The 19,640-nt window shown below is 39.2% G+C and overlaps 1 protein-coding gene and 1 pseudogene across 5 annotated transcripts in view; both read right to left on the reverse strand.

The window, feature by feature from the left end:
- The window catches only part of MAST2 (microtubule associated serine/threonine kinase 2), a 330,440-nt gene extending 311,410 nt beyond the window's left edge, over positions 1-19,030 (reverse strand). For 4 of the 5 annotated variants that reach the window (XM_037827342.1, XM_037827341.1, XM_037827340.1 and 1 more), the window contains exon 1: positions 18,587-19,030. In XM_037827342.1, coding sequence (XP_037683270.1) covers positions 18,587-18,796 — 210 coding nt within the window. In that variant the 5' untranslated portion in view covers positions 18,797-19,030. The remainder of the gene's footprint in view (positions 1-18,586) is intronic. The other variant, XM_037827344.1, reaches the window with a different exon arrangement.
- LOC119527394 lies at positions 12,094-12,817 on the reverse strand (annotated as a pseudogene).
- Positions 19,031-19,640: the final 610 nt, after the last annotated feature.

A 19,640-nucleotide genomic window follows, 5' to 3' on the forward strand; every position in this document is an offset into this window, starting at 1 on the left:
GGTGATGTAAAAGTTTTGATAATGGATAGTGGTGATAGTAGCACACTGTGAATGTAATTAATGCGACTGAATTGCACACTTAATAATGGTTAAATGGCAAATTTCATGCTATATGTATGCTAACACAGTAATTTTTTTTTCAAAAATTCCTGAAGTCCTCAAACAGCCAGAAAAATTAGAAGGCCTGACAATACTATATCACCTCCTCTCACTGAAATATAGGCAGAGAAACTGTGGTTTGTTAGTCTCCAAACAAATTAAAGAGTTAGGCTTTGTGCATCTGCTACTCAAGCTCATCCTTAGGAAATACTGCTACATAAAAGTTGGTACCACTGGGATAATAACACAGCTTTAAAAAACCGTGGCTCCCTTGGGCTGTTGTTAATTACATTTTAAAACCTAAGGGAATTATACTATCTTCTAAGCCGATATTAAATAAAGAAATCCATAATTTCCCTAAAGGGAAAAATGCACAAATTAAAGCCTCCTTTACAAGTTGCACTTCAATAATATTGGTAAATGGATCAAGACACATCTTTTTCTATTATATTTCTTTCTAAAACCAGAAAAGAGCAATAAAAAATATGAATTTTATATTCACATACTAAATATGAATATTATATTCATATATACTTTGAAAACATAGTAATAATTAACCATTACTGAGTACTGCCTGGGCTCTATAATAAGTATTTTACATAAATTATTTTAGTAAATCCTCACAATATTATAGGATAGGTAATAATATTATCTCCATTGTATGTAAATAAGCTAATTAAAGCCTACAGAACTTAAGTAACTTGCCTCAGGTCACAGAGTTGGAATCTGAAGTCAGACAAGTTGACTCTAGAGCGTAAGTTCTTTTTTTTTTTTTTTTTTAACTGACATTTTATTTAAATAGCTCAATTTTTCATTGTTTCAATTTTGATGGCAACATTAAATGGTATTTTGAAAGAGAATTATTTATGTACCATAAGACTACTAAAGTGTTTTTATTTATCCATATTTGTTTCCACCCTTGCTGTGAACATACATAATACTAAGACAATAGTTAAGAAACATAATTTCGTATTCTAAATGTTTGAGTTAACACTCAAAGTTATTTTCTGATTGATTCAAATCTTTGTGTTTAGAACTGCATAAAAACAAAACTAGAATGTGGTCAACATATTAGACTTTCAGCAACAATATTTGTTGCTTACATATATGCAAGCACTGATCTATTGAACCAATCTCACTTCATGTTACTTACAAAATTCACCATTCAGTATACCCATTCAGTATACAATGTCATCCTACATAATTTCAATACTAAGTGTTGTTCAAAATTCTTGACTCTGCAGAATTGTGTGCTAAAGAGCCCACACAAAGTTTTTGTTTTCCACTATTAATTTTCTGACGTGGAAAACAGCTGAAGATTTTCCTAAATTGACTTTAGGGTTGTTTCCTTGGCATAAGAAAAGAAATGCTAAGGAATGAGTGAGTGATCACAGTAAATATGCCTTTATTCATGACACCAATAAGAGTTTTACACAGTGTGAATTCACACCCTACAAGTGTTTCTGTAGGAATAAATTATTTTGCATGAATTTTCATGAAGAACATCTGCAGCATGAATTATCTGCCTCTCCCTCAAGGGGCTTCATCTTTTGGTAAAGACTCATCTCTCTATCAGGTGGAAAAGTGGATGAAAACTCTTCCACTTTCTCTGCATGCATATTACGAGTTCTCTCATATTGTCTATGATCAGACCATCTAGTAAAGACTTCACCAAATCGGTGACATTTATACCAGTTATAGACATAGGCTGTGTAATGCAAACCCCAGGGAAACCTCAAAGAAAACAATTTAAAAGTATACAGAAACAAAAATGAGAAAGAGATCAATCAGATACACCAAAAAAGATCAACTATACAGAAAAGGATGCTGTGATAAAGGAAAAGAGAGGCAAAAAAATATGGCACATAAAAGTCAAAGGACAAAATGGCTGAAGTAATGCATTCACAGTGATAACATTGAATGTTAATGGATTAAATTCCCCAATCAAAAGACACACATTGGCAGAATGGATTAAAAAAGCATGATCTAGCTATATGTTGTTTACAAGAGATTCATCTTAGATCCAAAGAAACAAATAGGTTGAAAGTGAAAGGATGGAAAGAGATAATCCATGCAAACAGTAACCAAAAGAGAGCTGGAGTAGCTATATTAATACCATACAAAACAGACTTTAAGTCAAAAGCTGTTACAATAGACAAAGGACACTATATATTAATAAAAGGGGCAATCCACCAAGAAGAAATAACAATCATAACTATTTATGCACCTAACTGGGCTGCCCCAAATACATGAGGTAAACACTGGCAGCACTGAAAGGAGAAACAGAAACCTCCAAAATAATTGTTGGAGACATCAATACACTACTCTCAGAAAGAACAGAAGACCAACACGGAAACAGAGAACTTGAATAATATGATAAATGAACTAGACCTAACAGACATTACAGAACACTGCACCCCAAAACTGCAGGATATACATTATTCTCAAGTGCTCATAGAATATTCTCCAGGATAGACCATATGTTGGGTCACAAAGCAGATCTCAATAAATTTAAGAAGACTGAAATTATACAAAGCACTTTCTCTGACCACAATGGAATGAAGCTGAAAATTAATAACGAGCAAACAACTGGAAAAGTCACAAATATATGGAGGTTAAAAAACACATTGTAAAAAATCAGTGGGTCAAAGAAGAAATTGCAGATTAAGTAAATATCGTGAGATGACTGAAAACGAGGACACAACATATCAAAACTTATGAGATGCAGCAAAGGCAGTGCTGAGAGGGAAATTTATAGCCTTAAACGCCTAAATTAAAAAAGAAGAATAAGGGGTATAGAGTGTTGGGGATTTTATTTTTTATTTATTTTTCTGAAGTAATGAAAATGTTCTAAAATTGATCTTTGTGATGAACGCACAACTACTTGATGATACTGTGAGCCATGGATTGTACACTCTGGACTGTATAGTGTGTGAATATATCTCAATAAAATTGCATTTTTAAAAAAGGAAGAAAGAGCCAAAGTCAAAGACCTAACTACACACTTGGAGGAACTACAAAAAAGAACAGCAAACTAAACTCAAAGCAAGCAGAAGGAAGGAAATAACAAAAAATACAGTGGAGATAAATGAAATAGAGAATAAAACAAATTAGAAAATCAATGAAACCAAAAGTTGGCTCCTTGAAAATATTGATAAAATCAACAAACCTTTAAGCAGATTAACAAAAAAAGAAGATGCAAATAACTACTAGAATTGAAAAGGAAGACACTACTACCACCCCTACAGAAATCAAAAGAATTATATGAGAATATGATGAACAACTATAAGCCAACAAATTAGGTAACACAGATGAACTGGACAAATTCCTAGCAACACATACTACATATACTGATTCAAAAAGAAACAGAAGATCATAACAGACTAACAATAAGAAATTAAGTCAGTCATCAAAAACCTCCCAACAAGGGAGCAGGGTAAGATGGCAGCATAGAGCAGTGTGGAATTTAGTTAGTCCTCTAGAGCAACTACTAAATAGCCAGGAAAAACTAGTAAATAGTCTGGAACGACTGTTGGGGGACATCCATGACTGTTCACACATCATACACCAGTGGAATGAGTGGAACGGCTGAGATCGCAGCATTAGAACTGTAAGTAAAGCTCCACAAACTGCAGCTAGCACCCCTCCCCCACTGGGACAGGAGGCTGAGCTGCAAAACTTCACTGTGGGAGAAAGAAGCAGTCCCTGCCCTGAGTAAGGGAATGTAACTCCACCAAGCTCCAACTGCAGTTTTAATGAACAAATTTGGAGTGCTGAATACAAGCTACAACCACAGATAAACCCCTAACAAGCAGGAAAGTACCCTGAGGTTGCTCCCGGTGGAGAGGAGATAGGGCTGACAGAAAAAAATAGAGGCTTTTGGAAACGGCTGAGCTTAGAATACTGGAAAACAGCTGTGTCCCAAGAAAAGGAGGACAGAGGACAGGGTACTAACTCTGGTCAACAGGCGAAACTGGGGGGTTGGGGACTGGCTCTGAAAAGGGGCTTTTTCTCCTTTCCATTTTTTTTTCTCTCAATCTAAGCAGATCATTAGAAAAAGCCTCAAGCATTTTCAATTCTCAGCACTGACCCAGGCAAGGGTAGAGCTAACACAGTCAGAGAGACAAAGGAAGAATTCAAGTGTAGACAATAACTCCATAAAGAATATATCTTCTCTAAGAAAAAGGGGGCAAGGCCCAGCTCAATGGGCTGCCCTCCCTCAGAGAATTCAGACCCCAAGGCCTGGGGGGAGGGAAAAAAAAAAACAGAAACAACTTAAGCTTGACTTCTGACACCCTTGGCCCCTGGCCATGACAAGATCCTCTAAGAATTAAAGGGACCACACTTCTTCACACCACTGGGGAGCTGCGGGCTGACAAGCAGGGCAGGATAGGAAAAGCACCAAGTCTAAAGGGCTCACAAAAAAGTCAAACAACCTGCTGCACTTCATCCTCAGGGAAATGTGACACTGATTACACCTTCCTCCTGAGACCTGGGCCCATCTGCTCTGGGGAAATCTGACTGGGGTAATCAAGGAAACCAGATGCCTAGACAACAAAAAATTATGAGTCACTTTAGGAAAAATGAAGATATGGCCCAGTCAAAGGAACAAACTAACACTTCAACTGAGATACAGGAATTGAAACAGCTAATTATTAATCAAACAAATCTCCTAAATCAATCCAAAAATCAAATCAAGTTGAGGGAAGATATGGAAAAAGAGATGAAAGATATAAAGAAGACATTGGGCAAATGTAAGGAAGAACTCGAAAGTTTGAAGAACAATTGGCAGAACTTGTGGAATGAAAGGTACAATACAAGAGATGAAAAACACAATGGAGACATACAACAGCAGATTTGAAGTGGCAGAAGAAGATTCATGAACTGGAGGACAGGACATCTGAAATCCTACACAGAAAAGAACAGATAGGGAAAAGAATGGGAAAATATGAGCAGCGTCTGAGGGAAATGAGGGACAACATGAACCATAAGAATGTATGTGTCATGGGTGTCCCAGAAGAAGAAGAGAAGGGAAAAGGGGCAAAAACAATAATGGAAGAAATAATCACTGAAAATTTCCCATCTCTTATGAAAGACATAAAATTGAAGATCCAAGAAGTACAGGGTACCCCAAATAGAAAAGATCCGAATAGACCTATGCCAAGACACTTAATAATCAGATTATCAAACATCAAAGACAAAGAGAGAATTCTGAAAGCAGCAAGAGAAAAGCAATCCATCACATACAAGGGAAGCTAGGTAAGACTGTGTGCAGATTTCTCAGCAGAAACCATGGAGGTGAGAAGATATTGACAGAGAAAAACCGCCAACCAAGAATTTTATATCCAGCAAAACTGTCCTTCAAATATGAGGGAGAGTTTAAAATATTCTCAGACAAATAGACAATGAGAGAGAGTTTGTGAACAAGATACCTGTTCTACAGGAAATACTAAAGGGAGCACTACAGACAGATAGGAGTGAGAGGTTTGGAGCACAATTTTGGGTGATGGTAGCACAATAATGTAAGTACACTGAACAAAAATGACTGTGAGTATGGTTTAAAGGGAAGGTTAGGGGCATATGAGACACCAGAAGAAAAGATGAAAGATAAAGACTGGGACTGTGTAACTTAGTGAAACCTAGAACGGCCATTGAATGTGATAAAATGTACAAATATGTTTTTACATGAAGGAGAACAAATGAATGTCAATTTTGCAAGTTGTTAAAAATGGGGTGGCATTGGGTAAAAAATACAATCAATGCAAACTAGAGTCTATAGTTAACAGTAACACTGTATCATGCTTCCTTAAATGTACCAAAGGCAATATACCAAAGCTAAATGCCTAAAAGAGGGGGATATAAGGAAGGGGTATCAGATTCCTGGCACTGGTGGTGGTGTCTAAGTTTTTTATTGTACGTTATTTTTAATTTTATCTTTTCTTTTGTTGCTTTTTAACTGTCATTTTCTTTCTTTTTCTTTTGTCTTTCAACTTTTTTTAACTCTTCCGCTTTCTTTGTGGAAGAAATGGAAATGTCCTTATATAGATAGTGGTGGTGAATGCATAACTACGTGATAATACAGGGAACCATTGACTGTTTACTTAGGATGGAATGTATGGTGCGTGAATAAAACCATCTAAAATATAAACAGAGGGATACATGTGCTGGAGAAAATGTGGAGGAAGGGATGTACCTAACCACTATTGGTGGGGAAGTAGAATGCTGCAGCCCATCTGGAGGGCAGTGTGGTGGTTCCACAGGAAGCTAAACATGGGGATGCATACGATCCTGCAACTTCCTTACTGAGTATTTACCTGGAAAAACGGAAAAGAGGGACACAAATGGACATTTTCACAGTGTGGTTTATGGTGGCAGTATTCACGATTTGCAGTGGATGGAGGCAGCATTAGGGTACATCGACTGATGAACAGAATGGCGAACTGTGGTATATACATACAATGGAGTACTGAAATGCTACAAGAAGGAGTGAAGTTGTGAGGTGTACGGACATTGAGGACAATATGTTGGGTGAAGTAAACCAGAAATGAAAAGAAAAACATTATAATGCCTTACTAATATGGACTAACTATAATGTGCAAACTCTGAGACCCAAGCCTGAGAGCACAGGTTATCAGGGAAAGGCTTATTGTAAAGGTTCCTAGATTGTAAGCTCTTACAGCAGTAACATCTGTTCCTGAGTTAACGGTTATTTCTAAATTTTCAGATGCTGAGCTCTTTGTGTATAACCTGGTCAGTCCCTGAAACTCTGGGTTATCTGTGTGACAGATGAGACTCAGAGCCAGAGTCTGGCAGCTATGAATGTCAGCATTACGCCACAGAGTAAATGTTAAGGAGTCTGAAAAAAGAGATCAGACTTCAATTAGAGATATAAATGAAATGGACTTGGATAGGACTAAGGTAAATCAGACTAAAGGGTAAAGAATGATATTGTTGGTGTTTTTAAAACTTCAACTTCTGTGTGAGACCAAAGGAAGAGACATTTATTGGGTGCAAAATCTATATTGTCTGTAAAACACTATATGATTTATCTTGCATGTTCAGTTTATTCAAACAACATAATTACATGGACCATTGAATAGGGAGTGAAATCTGGTTGGTTTGTACAGGTTAGTGTGACGCCCCAATACATCCCAGAGTAATTTGGGCAGAGAATAAAAATGTATTTGCAAAGCCACTGGGGGAAAATGTGGAAATGTTAAATTTCCCCGCCTGGGGAATTAATGGTATTCTCACAAGCATTAGGGACTACCAATTTGGAAGGCCGAGCCCTCGATCTTGGGGCTTGCACTTATGAAGTTTGTAACTGCAAAGGAGAGGCTAAGCCTACTTAAAACGGTGCCTAAGAGTCACCCCCAGAGAACCTCTTTTGTGGCTCAGATGTGGCCTCTCTCTTTAAGCCAATTCTCCAGGTAAAATCACTGTTCTCCCCACTATGTGGGACTTGACTCCCAGGGGTATAGGTCTCCCTGGCAACGTGGGATATGACTCACAGGGATGAGCTTGGAGCTGACATCATGGGATTGAGAAAGCCTTCTTGGACCAAAAGGGGGAAGACAAATGAAACAAAATAAAGTTTCCATGGCTAAGAGATCTCAAACAGTTGAGAGGTCATTTTGGAGGTTATCCTTATGCATTATATAGACATCCCTTTGTAGTTTTTAGTGTATTGGAATAGCTGGAGGGAAATGTCTGAAACTGTTGAACTGCAACCCAGTAAGTAGCCTTCATTATTGAAGATGACTGTCTAACTGTATAGCTTACACTGTGTGACTGTGTGATTGGGAAAACTCTGTGGCTCCCACTCCCTTTCTACAGTGTATGGACAGATGAATAGAACAATGAGGGACGGATTGGGAGTGTGGGATGTTTTGGGTGTTCTTTTTCACTTTAACTTTAATTCTTATTATTCTGTGTGTGTGGTAATGAAAATGTTCAAAAATTGATTGTGGTGATGAATGCACAGTATATAATGGTACTGTGAACAACTGATTGCATGGTATGTGAATAATTAACATCAATCCTGTTCAAATCCTTCCAAAAAACTGAAGAAGAGAGAACATACCTAACTTATTCTACAAGGCCAACATCAACCTCATACCAAAGCCAGATAAAGATACTACAAGAAAAGAAAACTACAGTCCAATATCTCTTATGAATATAGATACAAAAATCCTCAACTAAATACTAGCAAACCAAATTCAATAGCATATTAAAAGAATTATACACCATGACCAAGTGGTAGTTATCTCAGGTATGCAAGGTTGGTTCAACATAAGAAAATCAATTAACGAAATACACCACATTAACAGAATGAAGGGAAAAAATACACATGATCATCTCAATCAGTGCAGAAAAGGCATTTGGAAAAAGTCCAGCATCCTTTCTCGGTAAAAACACTTAGAAAAATAGAAAAGGCATGTGATTACACCAAAGCCAAATAAAGATACTACAACATCATTCTCATACCAAAGCCAGATAAAGACACCACAAGAACAGAAAATTACAGACCAATACCTCTTATGAAATACATGCAAAAATCCTCAAGAATATACGACCAAATCAAATACAACAGCACATTAAAAGAATTAGACAACATGATCACTGGGATTTATGCCAGGTATGCAAGGGTAGTTCAACATAAGAAAATCAATTAATGAAATTCATCACTTTAACAAAACAAAGGGAAAAAAACACATGATCATCTCAATTTATGCAGAAAAGGCATTTGAAAAAAATCCTGCATCCTTTCTCGGTAAAAACAGTTAGAAAAATAGGAATAGAAGAACAAGACTAGAGATATAAATATGGGAACCATATGTGTGTACCATATAGGTGGAATGGAAACAATAGGATCTGATGAGATCACAAAGAAGGAAAGGTAGACCTAGAAGCAAACTAAAAACTGAGCCCTCTGAAGCACTTGCAGTGAGATAGGAAGAAAACCAAGACAGTGTGGTCTCAGAGGTCAAATGATGGAATGATAAACCATGTCAAATGCAACAGATCAAATGAAATAAGACTGAGAAATGGCCACTAGTTTCAGCAATGTGGAGGTCAGTGATGACCTTGCCATAAGTTGTTTCTGCAGAATGATAGGGCTAAAAGCCTGATTGGAGTGAGTTCAAGAAAGAATAGAGGTAGAGGAAAGGAAAGCAGAAGATACAGACAATTCTTTTTTAAAAAGTTATGTTATAAAGAGGAGCATGTTCCTACCTAGACAATAATTTCACATCACCTCTCTCTTTTCTAAATTACTGCAACAACCTCCTAACTGGCTTTATCTTCATTCAGTCAATTCTCAATAAAGCAACCAAATAGATTGGATTAAAATATTAAATCAAGTGACTCCAAAACTCTCCAATGGCTTCCTATCTCATTTGATGTAAAAGCCAAAATCCTTAGAATGACCTATGAAACCCTTCACAATATGAAACTCCCTACAATCCAGGCTTTCCTTCTTCCCGCTTTTCCCTCTGAGCTCACCTAATTACTTTTCCTCTTACTGACTCCCCTCCTGCCACACTAGCCTCCTTGATGTTCTTCAAACACAGATTTTAGAGTTAGAAGTATGCTTCTTTCCCAGGGTACTTGCTCTTCTCTCTTGCTCGCTCACATCCTTTCAAGATATCCCAATCTAGGAGATGCCTTTCCTGACCATGCTATTTAAAACCATTATCTCCTATTACTCTGCATCCCCCTTCTCTGCTTTATTTTCTTCATTTATTGATCACCATATAACATACTGCATATTTTACTTATTTTATTATCTGATCCCCTGCACCAGAATAGAAACTTCATGAAAGGATGGACTGTTGTCTGCCTTTTCACTGCTGTAATCCCAAAATTTCCACACACACACACACACACACACACACACACACACACACACACACACACACAGGCTTGCTGAATCAAAGAATGAATGAAAGAGGGAAATACAGGGTGTTAATGAAGATTTTTTTTTAAGATGAAAAATGTTACAGCATATTTGTATGTTGATGAGAATCAGCAGAAAAGTTGTAGGAGTTGGCTTTAGATAGAAATGGGAACAGATTATCCTTAATAATAGCAAAGAGGGCAGAGAATATGGTTACAGATACAGGCAGGTTGGTTGATTTTAAATGGGGGCTTATGGAAGTTCTCTTCTGATTGTCTTTTTTTTTCTTTTCCTCCATGAAACAGGATGCAAGGACATCAGTGAAGAGGAAAGTGAAAAGAACAGAGAGACTGGAGGTTTGAGGAGAGAGACTAAACCTTCATTTAGGAATGGAAAAGTAAATGGACTAGAGAAACATCACAGGACTGTCAGTGCTGACAAACTTCTTGAGGCGCATGATCACAAATTTAGATGTCAGCATTGTTGTGTTTTTCTCCAGCCACATTTAGCTGCTTAGGCACAGGAAGAGAACAGACAGAGTTGGTTTATTCATTATTGGAGTTTTGCCAGGCAGGTCTAACAGAAGAAAGAGGCAAGGAGCTGTGAGAGTGCATACACAGAAATGATTATAATGATAACCCATGAAATAAAAGTTGGAAAAGTAGAAAGTAGAGGAATGACGTGATCGACAATGAAAAGATGGTTTAAAGAAAAAAATCAATAAACTGAAGGTTCTAAAGTTCTCAAACAATATTTGGAGAAGAGTGAGTTGGGAAACCAGGAGATTAGGTGAAGGTCAGAGTGTGGCAAGCACAAAACTAAGGTTTTAGAGGTGGAGCAATTATAAATTATTGGTAAAGATAAAATATAACTAATGAACATGGAAATAGGAGACTCAGGTTTATGTCAATAATTCTCACCAATTATTTGCTGCACACTCACTACATAGTTCTAGATGCAAGAAGAGGAAAGAGTATTCAGGAGTTAACAATCAGATATACAGCTAAAACATAAAGGTGGTCAACCATGTCTCATTAATAATGCATTTTGTATAAGCCCTACTCTTAATAACTTCTAACCTCTGCTTTCATTCTTCACCCTGTTCCCCTTGAGGACTTTTTCCTCTTCCTCCAGGGCTACCCATTCATCCAACAATACCAGTTTTCAAACTCCTTTTGAACTCCCAAGTATGTATACTAATGATGAAAAACAACCAATACCTACAGATGAAAAGTAATAATTACCAATGTACCATAGAGATTCCACCAAGAAAGTACAATTTACCAGAGGATCTTAAGTAGCTAGGACCAGCAATGAAGGAGACAGCTGGGCTGCCTCTGTTAGTCCTGACCTTGGTCACCACAAGTAATTGGGGTGGGTGGGGATGGGGGACGGGAAGGGGGAGCTCAGAACTGATCTTTAGTAAGGGACAGCAAGTAAAGATAGGGGAAGCGCTGTAAGTAGATGTGCCCTACTCTCATCAAGGGATATGGCCAACCTGTTCTGACCATCCCAGGTTTTCTGCTCCCAGTCCCTTTGATGAAACCCAATCTTTCAAATCCAATGGATTTTCAGCAGCTTGCTCTTACCCATATTACTCCTAGAAAAAAATGGAAAGGAGGATTGATATACTTTCTGCATTGAAGGTACATAAGAATTCTCAAATGCCCATGTCTCAATCACCATATCCTCCTGAAGTCTACCCTCCACATGTTGCCAGAGTAATTCAGCTAAAACACAAATTGAGACTCTATAACTCCCCTACTTACCTTTTTCATAGCACTAAAGACCTTCTCCAATCTAGGCTCCCTTTATTCTCTTTACCCAGCATCTACACCTTCAATTTCAAGCTCTAGCAACACCAAATTGATTATAGTTCCCTACAAACATCATGCAGCTTTCCCTGTCTTTGCTTTCTGCCCTATACATTTCCCAATATACTAACATTGTAGTGCAGAGGAGAAACTAAAATTAAATTCATTTTCCCCATTCACCAAAATGTCTCATTTCCTTTACTTATCTCTTTATTTTTTTTTTTAGCCTAAGTGCTATTTACTGAAATGAGCAGAGAAGATAAAGGAGGATAAGGCCCGCAGGTGCAGGATGGACCAAAACAAGCAGTGTAATTCTGCCTCCTGTTCAGCATATCCTCTTGTTACCCCACTGGGCCATCTTGTTGTTGATGGGCATCTTGAAGAAGCAATCAGACTGCATGTATGCAGTTATTTTCTCCAAAGCCTCAAAACGGCACATGAAAGCCTTCAGATTTGGGAACTCATCCAGGCACTTGGGCTCAAACATGAGGTTCTGATTTAAGACATCATAGGTGAGAAAATCCACAAAGGTGAGCTTTTCCCCTGTGAACCATGACAATTTCCCCAGGAACAAGGAGAATTGTTTCAGTTGTCCAGGTAGCTGTTCCAAGTACTGAGGCTTCAGCTTTTCAAGCTCAGGGCTATATAGCAGAGCCATACCAGTTGCAAGAGGAAATCTATTATTTGGTTCTCTATGATGTCCAGTCGAATCTTTTCTTCTGGGTCGCCACACATATTGTGCTTGAGAGCTATGTAATGCAAGACGGCATTGCTCTGAGTGATCTTGTTCTTTCTGTCCAAAAGGTAGGGCAGATTAGGGAAGTCCAGGTCTAGCCTGAATTTCACATCCAGCTATTGGCTTTTATCATAGTCAGGAGCTTCCCTGCACGTGTACCATTTCTCCTCATAGCATGTATCAGTGAACTCCAGAAGCATGCAGATTGCATGCACCAGCCCGCGAATATCCCAGTAGCCCAGAACCACATTCGACTTCGACGAAACGCTCATCTTGCTTCACTGCCTTCTAAGACCCGAGAGGCACTGCAAACAGGCGAGATTTTATAGCCGACATAAGTAGGCAGATACTTATCTATTTCTATCACGCTATCATTATTATTCAAATCACCCAAATTCAAAATATTTGAATCATTTTCTATCCATTCATTCATTCATTCAATAAATAATTACTTAGCATCTGTTCTGAAAAAAAGACCTCTGCTATGCATTATGGTAAACTGAACAGTTTATGGTGAACTGAATAGTTCCTATTCTCAATAGTCTACAACTTAAAAGTAGAAATTAAATAACACAAAATGGATACAGAAGGATGTAAGTGCTGAAACAATGATTCATTCATCCACTCATTCAGCAAATATTTATTCAGCACCTACTATATACCTAGCAATGAATCAAACAATGTGGTGTAGGAAAAAAGTGAGATAAGAATTAGCATTTATTAAGCACCTACTACTATGTGCTTTACAATCATTATTTCATTTAATCTCTTAGAACCCAAGCTTTCACTTTTGGGAATATAGAATTTTGAGGATTGGATGAAAGCCATAGAATATCTCCTCAGAAAAAATTTTGCATGCAAAATTCTGCATATATTTGGATAGAGGTGACAGTAGCACGCTATTGTGAGAATAACTAACAGTGCTGAATGGTGTATGAATGTGGTGGAAAGGGGAAGCTTAGAGTCACGTATGTCATCACAAGGAAAGCTGGGGTTAAAATATGGGAATGTACAAAACAGTGGATCTTGTGGTGGACAATGTCCATGATTAACTGTACAAATATTAGAAATCTCTTTCATGAACTAGAATAAATGTATGACACTATAACTAGAAGTTAATAACAGAAGGGTATATAGGGAAAAAATATACCTATTTCAAACTATATACTACAGTTAGTAGTATTTTAACATTTGTTCTAGTTTGCTAATGCTGCTGGAATGCAAAACACCAGAAATGGATTGGCTTTTATAAACGGGGTTTATTTGGTTCTACAGTTACAGCCTTAAGGCCCTACAGTGTTCAAGGTAATACATCAACAATCGGGTACCTTCATTGGAGGATGGCCAATGGCATCCGGAAAACCTCTGTTAGCTGGGAAGGCACGTGACTGACATCTGCTCCAAAGTTCTGGTTTCAAAATGGCTTTCTCCCAGGACGTTCCTCTCTAGGCTGCAGTTCCTCAAAAATGTCACTCTTAGTTGCTCTTGGGGTATTCATCCTCTCTTAGCTTCTTCAGAGCAAGAGTCTACTTTCCACGGCCATCTTCAAACTGTCTCTCATCTGCAGCTACTCTCTCAGCTTCTGTGCATTCTTCAAAGTGTCTCTCTTGGCTGTAGCAAGCTCGCTCCTTCTATCTGAGCTTATAAAGTGCTCTAGTAAACCAATCAAGGCCCAAGCTGAATGGGTGGGGCCACACCTTCATGGAAACTATCCATCCAGAGTTATCACCCACAGTTGGGTGGGGCACATCTCCATGGAAACAACCCAATCCAAAGGTTCCAACTTAATCCCCACCAATATGTCTGCCCGCACAAGATTGCATTAAAGAACATGCCTTTTTCTGGAGGACATAATATACACAAACTGGTACAACATTCTTTCATCAACAGTAACAAACGTACTATACCAATACTATGAGTCAATAATGGGGGGGAAGGGGGTTAAGGGAATGGGAGGATTTGAGTTTTCTTTTTTGTTTTTATTTCTTTTCTGGAATAATGGAAGCACAGCTGTATGATGGCACCGTAGGCAATTGATTGTGCGCTTTGAATGATTGTATGGTATGTGAACAACCCCAATAAAATTGAATTAAAAAAAAAATTCTGCATATAATTTCAGATTTCCTAAAGCCCAGTCAAGGATCCCCTAATGATCCCACGTGGAAAAACAACTTCACTGAGAGTTTCTGTGGCATTTGAGTTAGGCCTGTAAGCTCATGTAGAATTTTAATGGTCAGAGGCAAGAAAGAAAGAACTTTTCAGACTGATAATTAATTAAAATGAATATATTACAGTTTCTAGCAGTAAACAAATATTTACAGAATGCCCATTACATATCAGTTAAGACACTACAGGCTGGCAATACAATGATCAGTAAGATAGCCTCTGAGGAGCTCATTCTTGGTAAGAGACTGAAAACCAATTAAGACAATATATGTTTTGAACACAAGCAAATATATGTTTCTAACAAATATTCAGACAAATACTATGTTTCAAGTACCATAGGTCCTAGGTATATAACAGTAAATGAAACAATCTTCACCTCAAAGAACTTGGTAATGAGGGAAATAAGACAGTATCAATAATGTATTCTATGATGAAGAAAAAGTAAAGGGTGCTAGGGTACCAAAAGAAGGGACATCTAATTCAGATTCTTCTAATAAAAAGTGATGTGTCAAGTTGACCTTGAATTTCAAGGAGCTCAGACTTTATTCTAATAAGAAGCTAATAAAGGTTTCAGAAGATAGAGAAATGAAATAATCATTCATTTAACAAATATTTATCCAGTACTTACCATTAGCCAGGTAGGCAATGAGTTCTAACTTTTTTTTTTTTAAGTGTGCAAAATAAATTAGAGGTAAAATACTTAAGATAGAGTAAATGCAGTTAAGGTATTGCAATAATCACACCTGAAAGTTATAAATGCTGACTTAAGGTAGTGACAGTGAGAATAATGATTTGAAAAATGTCATGAAAGTAGAATCAGCAGAACCTAACTGACTGCATAAGGAATCAAGGAAGATGGAAAAATCAAAGACCATGATATGATTTCAACATACAATTTCTTGATGACAAGAAAAAGGAAAGATTCAAAAAAAAAAAAAAAAAAAAGGAAAGATTCAAGGAGAAGCACACTTCAAAGGAGATATAATAGATTCTATTTTAATAATATAATAAATCACCGACGTTCTGGAAATCCAAGCCCTGTGTCCTGATCAAAACTTATTCCCGAACACTAGCATAGCATAAAGCATAACAAGCATGGCTTCATGTCATGAGACGTGGAGAACAATAAAGGCAGTTTTAAGAGTTAGATGCTAGGGTCTTAATACCTAAATGAATGGAATCCATTCAGCCTAAGAGCACACGCAACTGAAATGTTTGCCTTTGCAAAATCATAAGTTATTTCAAATTATGGACCTTCAAAGGTCAGTATTAAATAATAAAAATCACAAATGCTAAGATCACAAATGCTGAGCATCTACAGTGGAAATGTTAAGCACAAAAATGGCAATGTAGAACTAAGGAAAGAGGTCAGGCCTAGAAACACAGATCACCCTACAAGAAGGTTGTCTGACACAATGTCATGAATAAAGAGGACTGCAGGCCCTTGTTCCACATGTTAAGCATTTGGCACAAGAAAGGGTGAGCCTACTAAAGAACAGAATATAATAAAAGAAAAGAGCAAAGGATGGAAGACATATCCTCAAGAAACGTTTAAAGGACAGGAAGAAGAAACAGAAAAAAAAACATAAGAGCAGTCAGAGAAGTAGGAGTGGAAGGGACATTATGACAAAAGAGAGGAAATGTCAAGAAGGAACCATGATCTACAGTGACAAATAGTTCAGAGGTCAGAAAGGAGAAGGACTAGAGAAAGACTATCAGATTTAGTGGTTTAGAGGTCCCTGAGACTTCTACATATTTCTCTATATGAATCATGCACAACGAAAACTTTCCCAAATAGCCATGCATTATTTTTTTAATTTGAGAAAGTAAGAAGTTATTGGTATTTGTCAACAAAAGAATGGATAAATTATGCTATGTTCACACAACAGAAAATTGCACGGCAATGAAAAAGAACCATTGCCCCAAGCAACAATATGGATGAGTCTCACAAACATGATTTGAATGAAAGAATCAAGTCACAAAAAAGTACAAACTGTATGATTCCATTTATATGAAGTACAAGAAGCAAAACCAATCTATAGTGACAGAGGTCTGGGAAGTGGCTATCTTTGAAAGGTAGGGAGAAAGCACAAGAGCCTTCTACAGTACAGGAAATATTCTACATCTTGATCTGAATAGTGGTTGATACATAAGTGTATTCATTCTGAAAAACTCATTAGGATGAACCTTTGATTGGTGCACTGTAAGTCACACATCAATAAAAGAGTAAACACAAAAAGTTATTGGTGACCTTGAAAACATCAGTTATAGGAGAGTGTAAGTTTAGAAGCCAAACCTCAATGTTAAGGAATGTATACAAGGAAGCTGAGACTGAAAATACAAACTCACTTTTCAAGAAGACTGCTGGTGAAGCAAAGAAGAAATAAAGTAGCTAGAGTGGGTTACATGATTCAAGGAGTTGTGTTGTTTTGTTTTGTCTTTATGTGAGGACAACATACACAAAAGCCTATAGCAGATGAGATGGGATGAAATCAAGGACATAATGAGCCAAGAAGAGAAGGATGAATATGTCTGTTTCTGAGACTATAGCAGAAGATGAATGAACACAAAAATCCTACAATAGAGAAGAAGGGAAAATCAAGTAACCTTGAACTCTTCAGTGAAACATGCAGTAAGGTCAATTGGACCAAGTAAATTGATGCAGGAAAGGGTTATACACTTGAAATACATTTTAAAAGTTTTAAACAAGTACTTCAGAGAATGTAAGGATTGGGGAGATTAAAAAAAAAAAAAAAAAAGTACAGCCAGAGAGCAAAGCTCTGGGGTCTGGAAGTGAGGGCAGTGATAGTAGATGGTGCATTCTAATCAGGGTGGGGACTAACAGAGAATAAAAGGTCATCACTGAAACCAAACAAGCAAGAATGATGCCTAAGGAAAATACTTCTTTAATTGAGGGGAAGCAGGCAGAATACCTATAACAAGTCTTGAAAGGTGCAAGGATGAAGTCACTAGAGTCTCAAGTAGAACTGTGCAAAAGGAAAGGTGTCACTAGAATTCATTACAACAGAACCTATTTATGCAAATCCCACAAGATCAAAGACCACATATCTTCCTTTCACTTTACTTCCTATGGTTCCTAGAGACAACTCCTCGTTGATAAAGCTGACCTTTATCCCCTACTCCTAAATATACCTATGCTTGACTACTAAATTATATAAACACATCATGTCCATTCAGAAACATGATGAATGTTTTTACTCTGCTTTCTGTACGTGTTTTCCTAATGAAGGTGCTTGCAATGGTAAACTAGAAAGCAGAGGCTAGATATACGGATTCTCTGTTTACAGCATCGGGCTTGGGATTGCACATATGCAGGTGTTTAAAAAAACGCTTTCTCATGAAATAGACTGTTATTGAGGAGAACCTTAACAATGATTCTAAACACCAGCGTACAATGATGGCCAAATCAGGGAATGCCTAGAAATAAGTAATCCGTTTTTATAATTGTCAAGACAATCTCTAGGAAATAGACTAACATCTACTATATCAAACTGACTTCCCCAACCTTATGCTATTTACCCCTTTGGATAACTCCTCAAAATCCCTTTAGCAGCCTACTCTTTGCAGTTCCTTCACTCCCAACCACATTCCAGCGTCCCTTCTTTCCACCCAAAATCCCTGACTACAAATGTCCCTAGGACCTAATCCCCCAGTCCCCATTCAACCCGAGGCCACCACTTTCATTTCACCACTGCCCGTTTTTCTGCCTCACAGTCCTCCTCCCAAACTACTCAGTCCCCACCCTTCAAACCCCCTAGTACGAATCCTCTGGGTTGAGATCCCCTCCCCCACCGCTCCTATTCAGGCTCCCCACTCCCCACAGTTTCCCTCCCAGACCCCAACCAATCCTACCTGCTCTTTGCCCTCCGGCCCCGCTAGCCCGGTCCGCTCCTCCATCCGCTGCCTCCCGGGCGGCGCTCGCCGGCGCGGGGACAAGGGCTGGGGCTGGGGCAGCTCCGCCGCCCGCAAAACCCCATCCTCCCGGCGGGCGGCCGGCGGCGGCGGCGGCGGCGGCGGCGGCGGCGGCGGCTGCGGACGGTCACGGCAGCGGCTCCGCTTCATATCAGCGGCTGGGACCCACGGGCGTCAGCGCCGCGACTGCCCGGGCCCCGCACGGCCCCGGCACTAAGCGCTACCGCGCCAACCACCGCCTGCAGCCACCATGGCCGGGCAAGCGCCCGAAGTCACGACCCCAGCCGGACTATCCTCCGCGCTTGCTGGGGCCTCAAGCGCCGAGGCCTCCTCGGCGTTGTTTACGCAGGCGGCAACATTACCGCCGCCTTGTCTCCCACCACTCGGCACACGGTCGGCCGGCCACCCGCCGCTGCCGCCGGCTCCACGGCCAGCCGCCCGCCCTCCCGCCTCCGGCCCCGCCCCGCCCCTCACCCGCCCCTCACCCGCCCGCGCGCACACAAGGAGCCCGCCCGCCACCTACGGCCGCGCGCGGCCTCCCGCGCACGCGCCAGCGAACGGTCGCGAGATACCCGCTCGCGGTCCCGCCGCGCGGTCTGGGGAACGGAAGGGGGCGGGGCTCCCGTCACGCGGACTGCAGCTGCAAACGCTCATTGATTCATTCATGAATAAATGAATGAATGAATCTGTGTGCCCAACCCGGCTAAGTCCTGGGGACCCAAAAATGAATTATAATCAATTGGTGTTCTCGAGGAATTAAGGAGAAAGTGAGCAGGAGACAATAAACAACTAATGTATACAATGAGTGCCTTATCCTCTCATCACGCTTGGGAGGCAAATCTGATCATTCTCATGTTGTAGATGAGGATACTGAGGTGAAGTGACATGCACCAGGTCACTCAGCAAATCGATGACCAAACTAGACAGGACCCAAAATTCTGGACTTTCTGGCCCTTTCTACTGTTTCCTGCTGCTTCCAGAGCCTGACACGGAG

The sequence above is a fragment of the Choloepus didactylus genome, chromosome 2 (genome assembly GCF_015220235.1).
Source record: "Choloepus didactylus isolate mChoDid1 chromosome 2, mChoDid1.pri, whole genome shotgun sequence".
NCBI lineage: Eukaryota > Metazoa > Chordata > Mammalia > Pilosa > Megalonychidae > Choloepus > Choloepus didactylus.